This window comes from Nannospalax galili, unplaced genomic scaffold, assembly GCF_000622305.1.
Source record: "Nannospalax galili isolate Female #2095 unplaced genomic scaffold, S.galili_v1.0 scaffold1497, whole genome shotgun sequence".
Classification (NCBI taxonomy): domain Eukaryota; kingdom Metazoa; phylum Chordata; class Mammalia; order Rodentia; family Spalacidae; genus Nannospalax; species Nannospalax galili.
The window spans coordinates 102,813-108,896 of record NW_008339004.1 but is presented as its reverse complement, the minus strand read 5'-3'; the positions used below and the strand labels follow the sequence as shown (position 1 = coordinate 108,896).

Genomic DNA, 6,084 nt, shown 5'->3' with positions numbered 1-6,084 from the left:
CCCCGCAGCTCCAGTCGCCCGCCTCACCTGCCGGCCGGAGGGGGCGGGCATTGTTCGCCGCCGCCGTGCGCGGGGCCATGGGGGCCTCAGGGTGCCCGGGGCCAGGCCTGGCGAGGACGCCCCGCCGCCGCTGAGGGCTCCGCGCAGCCGGGAGGCTCAGGTGAGCCGGCCGCGCCATGGTGGACCCCGTGGGCTTCGCCGAGGCGTGGAAGGCGCAGTTCCCGGACTCGGAGCCGCCGCGCATGGAGCTGCGCTCCGTGGGTGACATCGAGCAGGAATTGGAGCGCTGCAAGGCCTCCATTCGGCGACTGGAGCAGGAGGTGAACCAGGAGCGCTTCCGCATGATCTACCTGCAGACGCTGCTGGCCAAGGAGAAGAAGAGCTATGACCGCCAGCGCTGGGGCTTCCGCCGTGCGGCGCAGCCCCCCGACGGCGCCGCCGAGCCCGGCGCGCCCGCCCTGCGCCCCCCGCCCGCGCCCGCCGACGGCACCGATGCGCCGCCCTCCGAGGAGCCCGAGGTCCGGCCAGACGGCGAGGGGTCCCCGGGTAAGGCTCGGCCGGCATCCTCTCGCAGGCCTGCGGCTGCAGCGCCGGCAGAGCGGGACGACCGAGGGCCCCCCACCAGCGTGGCGGCGCTCAGGTCCAACTTCGAGAGGATCCGCAAGGGCCACGTCCCGCCCGGCTCGGCCGACGCCGAGAAGCCCTTCTATGTGAACGTCGAGTTCCACCACGAACGCGGCCTGGTGAAGGTCAACGACAAAGAGGTGTCCGACCGAATCAGTTCCCTGGGCAGCCAGGCCATGCAAATGGAGCGCAAGAAGACCCAGCAAGGCGCGGGGCAGGGCCTGGGGGACGCGCCCAGGCCGCAGTATCGCGGGCGCTCCTCCGACGGCAGCTGCGCCCTGGACGGCGACTATGAGGATGCAGAATTAAATCCCCGATTCCTGAAGGACAACCTAATCAATGCTAACGGCGGCAACCGGCCCCCTTGGCCGCCCCTGGAGTACCAGCCGTACCAGAGCATCTACGTCGGAGGTATGATGGTGGAAGGGGAGGGTAAGGGCCCGCTTCTGCGAAGCCAGAGCACCTCGGAGCAGGAGAAGCGCCTCACCTGGCCCCGCAGGTCCTACTCACCCCGGAGTTTTGAGGATAGTGGAGGTGGCTACACCCCGGACTGTAGCTCCAATGAGAACCTCACGTCCAGTGAGGAGGACTTCTCCTCTGGCCAGTCCAGTCGCGTGTCCCCGAGCCCCACCACCTACCGTATGTTCCGGGACAAGAGCCGCTCACCCTCGCAGAATTCTCAGCAGTCATTTGACAGCAGCAGCCCCCCAACACCGCAGTGCCAGAAAAGGCACAGGCAGTGCCAGGTGGTCGTGTCCGAGGCCACCATCGTGGGTGTCCGCAAGACCGGGCAGATCTGGCCCAGTGATGGGGACAGCACCTTCCATGGAGATGCAGGTGGGTACCTGGGTAGGCAGGACTCTATTAAGGAATAGATTGGCATGGGAGAAATGGGTAGTTTTTTGAGTGGTTTTGTAGTTCTTCCTGACATGCTTCTGAACTAACAACACCCCTTCCTCCTGAAGCCACATTCTGTGTTTGCAGTGGGACAGGGGGAGGAGGGTGGGGAGGAATGGCGGGTGGTGTCTCTTGCTTCTAGAACTAAAACATGTAGTTCTTGTGGGAGTATTGAAAGGGAGATGCCTTGTGCCCTCCTGGCCCTGTCATCTCTCCATGCTGGACAATAAAACCAGAGTCATCTCTGCCACCTAGATCAGATCCTTTCAGTGGAGTGTAATCTTTGCTCTGATATTCCCTCTTACCTAGTCATTCTGATCTTGGAGTGGTTAGTGATTATATGACACATTCAGGAAACCCAAGAGGTGCAAGTTGCTTCAAGGTCTTAGAAGTGTCAGGTTCACTTGTTAGCAAGTCAGAGCAGGTGAAGTTAGGAATTAGGAGGAAGTGAGGTGACTCAGTAGGCCACCAGAAATCAATAGGATGAAGATTTTATCTGGGGCTGATGCCAGCCCCAATCCTGATCTGCCTGGCTTTTGACAGGTTTCTCCCATCATTACTCACTCGTGGGCTCCTCTATCCACTGCCACTGGTTTTTGCCTTTCTTTTTCTTCTGTGGTGCAGGGGCTCAAACCCAGAGCCTTGGACACTGGGGCTGATGCCAGCCCCAATCCTGATCTGCCTGGCTTTTGACAGGTTTCACCCATCATTACTCACTCGTGGGCTCCTCTATCCACTGCCACTGGTTTTGCCAGGCATGCTGTACTACTGAGCTACATCTTTAGTCCCTGCCCCCACCCACGTTACTTTCTTATCTGCTAGTGTGCTTTTGCGTCCTCATTTTCCCAAGGTTGAGCACCCAAAAGTTCTTATTTGGGGCTCCCAATCTATGGTCTGACCCCAGCTGCAAGATTAAACCATAACTTCCTTGCTGCATTTAGTATTTGGGGTAATGGGACTAGGTTTTGAGATCCAGGAACAGTTTTCAGTTGAAGTAAGATGGGGGAGGGGGAGCTGACAGGCATTTGGGGATTGAGGCTGTCAGCAGTCTCTTGGAATCTCGTCTCTGTTGGGCTGATGTCTGGTTTTGTTTCATTGATTTTTCTTTTTCTCCTGATGGAGTTGCATATGCATCAATTGTGAGAACCCACTTGAAACAAGGGAGGCTATTTTGGGCTCTATTGACCTGCGTTTTGTGCTCAGGTCTCTGTCTGGTTTAGGTACCCCTGCTGCTGATTCTTTGGCATCTGGGTTGGCTGTGCTGTGTGACCTGCCTGCACCCTGGCTCAGCTGTATTCCTTGTCTCTAACGCAGGGATGAGAAGCTGTAGGAGTCAGAAGCTTGCTCTGTACAAAGGCGCATCAGTCAGCTTCTTCCGGGTTTGGAGGATGGCCCCGGGGATACTGGGCACTATCATTGTCCAGCCGGTGCCAGGTGAACCCACTTGGGCTGGTGCCCTGGTGGCTTGGAAACCTTATTAATAAAAACATGAGGGGCTTTCATGGAGACATGCAGTCTGATATTTCTCTTGCTGGTAGGGAATTCTGAATTCCCAGGAAGTTAAGTCCAGCCTTCCCTACGCCTCCTGTAAGGGAGGCCATATTACTTTCCACAGTCAGACCCTAGTGAAAGACAGAGTAGGTGAAAGTCGGGATAAGAAGAAGGGAGGCCCAGTGAGAGGTACATAGGATAGTTTCTCCAGAAATAACTTAGAAGCTAATTTCATAAGTTTTAGAACTTTCCTGATCTTTCTCAAGGCCCCACCATGTTTTCTCTCGTATTTCTTTTATTTTGTTCTCTGAAACATTTCTCTTATTACTGTTATTTTGAGACAGGGCTTCCCTATGAAGGCACGTCTGGCCTAGAACGTGCTGTGTGGACCACTGTGACTGCTATTGGCCTCCAGCTTGCAGCGACACTCCACCTCCTGTGTACTGGGGTTACAGGCATGCTCTACATACTTGGCTTTTCCTTTCCCTCAGACAACCCCCGACACCACCCCAGACAGGGTCTCACTTTATGTCGTCCTTGCTGGCTTGCTGGCCTAGAACTGGCTACTTAGACCAGGCTAGCCTGGAACTCATAGAGCTCCACCTGCCTCTGCCTTTGCCTTCTGAGTGCTAGGATTAAAGGAATGTGCACCACCCCCAGCTACCTCAGTTATACTTTTTCTCTCTCTCTTTCTTTCTTTCTTTCTTTCTTTCTTTCTTTCTTTCTTTCTTTCTTTCTTTCTTTCTTTTTTTGGTCTTTTTGAAACAGTCTTCCTTTCCTGTAGCCCCAGCTGGCCTGGAACTCACTATGTAGACCAGGCTGGCCTAGAACTCACAGAGATCTGCCTGCCTCTGCCTCCCAAGTGCTGGGATTACAGGCATGCACCACCATGCCTGGCTCAGTTATTTTTAATAATTAAGGTTGAACAGCACCGTTTAAAAGATTTAAGGGCTGAGGTGTGTGGCTAATAGCATGTTTGTTAATGTGTGTGTGTGTGTGTGTGTGTGTGTGTACACCACTGGGTTCAACCTCTAGTACCATAATAAATAAATGATAAAATGGAGCATTCATGAGGGGTTACATTATTTCTCTCAGACTGGTTTTTTGTTTTGTTTTCTTTTGTTTTTTTCGTCTTTTTTGAGACAGGGTCTCCCTGTAGCCCCAGCTGTCCTGGAACTCACTATGTAGACCAGGCTGGCCTTGAGCTCACAGAGATCCCCCTGCCTCTGCCTCCTGAGTACTGGGATTAAAGGTGTGTACCACACCCGGCTATCTCGGACTGTTTTTTAGGAGTTAAATTTTTCAGCACACTTAGGTTCACAGCATTACTGAATGGGAGGTGTGGCAATTTCCCACGTGCTCCCTGCCTCCACTTCTACTGCCTTCTCGCTTCTCCGTTATCAACATCCTTTCCTAGAAGGGTACATTTGTGACATAAGTAAACCAACATAAACAACATCATTTTTACCCACAGTCCATAGTTTGTGTTAGAATTCTCTCTTGGTGTTGTACATCGTGTGAGTTTAGCTCTTTTTCTTTTAAAACTCCCGGTTGTTTTAGCCCAGATTGCCCAACAGTCTCCTCTGCGGTGAATCTTGTGTAGCTGGGAGGTGAGAGGGTTCCTGCCCAGCTCAGCCATCTGTCTCTGTTGGGATTGTTTACTGATGCTCTTTAGATGGCTGTGGGGCCCACTGGCCTAGAAGGAACAATGAGGAAAATTACAGTGTGTATATATAGGGTGGGGGAGGGGACACTCTAGTGCTTGTAGTGGCAAACACGGTGGCCTGCTCTTGCAATTTTAGAATCCATTTAGATAGGTTGTGTTCATATTTCTGAGTTGAGGGTTGCTAGTTTTTAAGGGAGCTGAAACCATTACACAGTGCTCTGTGCCTGGGCACTATGACAAGACACTTCATGCATGAGCTCTTCTTTTGGGGCTGTCCATTTACAGGTAAAGATGTAACCAAGAAGTGTCGACCCGAGATCCAGGGGCCCATGTCAATACAGAGCCTCACGCCCTCTGGCACATGGTAGACAAACCGAGTTCTTCCTATCACCCAGTACTTCTACCCAGAAATCATGACTGGGTTTATTCATGTCTTCATTCAAGACTTCTAGTCTTGTACATGGGGGCTCATTGCTGAGGATGATAACAGCCAGCATGGGCCCTGCTCCATGCAGAATCCTTCCCTGGGTCCTGTGTAGGTCACAGAGAAGGTTAAAGAGTAGTCCTTGCCATCTTGTCATCTGGAGGCTTAGAAGGTGAGGGAAGAGGAATGCATATGTACATGCTTAGAGGGAGCGAGCAGGGATGCTTACAGCTTTCTTGATTCTGTCCAGCAGCCACAGCTGTGGGGAACTGTCTGCTCAAGAGTGGAAGCAGAGGATTGGGGTTACCCATATCCATCCTCTGTGACTCTGAACTCTGTGTGTGAGGGTGGGAGGGGTATTATTGAGAGGATCTCACCAGGCTGGGCTTAAACTCCAGGTCCTCCAGCCTCTACCTCCCAAGTGCTGGGATTATAGGCATGTTTTTTAACTATCAAATATACATGATGTAAAATTTACCATTTTAGTGAAGGTGGCTGAGGCAGGAGGATTGTGAGTTTGAGTCCTGCCTGGGTTGCATAGAGAGCCTATCTCAAAAATCATGTTTAAAATCAGATTAGAATCTTTTAAATAGAAACCGTTTATTAAGAAAGGGAAAGCACTTCTGGGAATCAGAGTGAGCTAGGGAGCTGAGGGAGAGGCATGTGCTTAAAAGCCAGGATTCTTTCTTTTAAAAATACTTAAAATATTTACGTACTTGGCCTGCTCTGACCATTTTTTAGGCATAGTTGTGTGGCATTGAGTACATTCATATTATATAACTGTCACTATCACTCAAGTTCTGTTCCTGTTCAACAGTAACTCCCCATTCTACCCCTCCCAGTGTTGACACCCCATCTTCTGTTTCTTCGAATGTGAAGGTTCTAGGTTCCTCACATTAGTACAATCATACAGGATTTGTCTTTTTGTGACTGGTTTATTTCTCTGTAATGGCCTCAGTGTTCACCCATGTCATAGCATGGA

General features: G+C 51.9%; 1 protein-coding gene across 1 annotated transcript in view; it reads left to right on the top strand.

Moving 5' to 3' along the window:
• Positions 1-6: 6 nt before the first annotated feature.
• LOC103734698 (BCR activator of RhoGEF and GTPase) overlaps positions 7-6,084 on the top strand; it is a gene marked incomplete at its 3' end in the record, with an annotated part of 98,432 nt that continues 92,354 nt past the window's right edge. The window contains exon 1 of the mRNA XM_008833757.2: positions 7-1,461. Coding sequence (XP_008831979.1) covers positions 177-1,461 — 1,285 coding nt within the window. The remainder of the gene's footprint in view (positions 1,462-6,084) is intronic.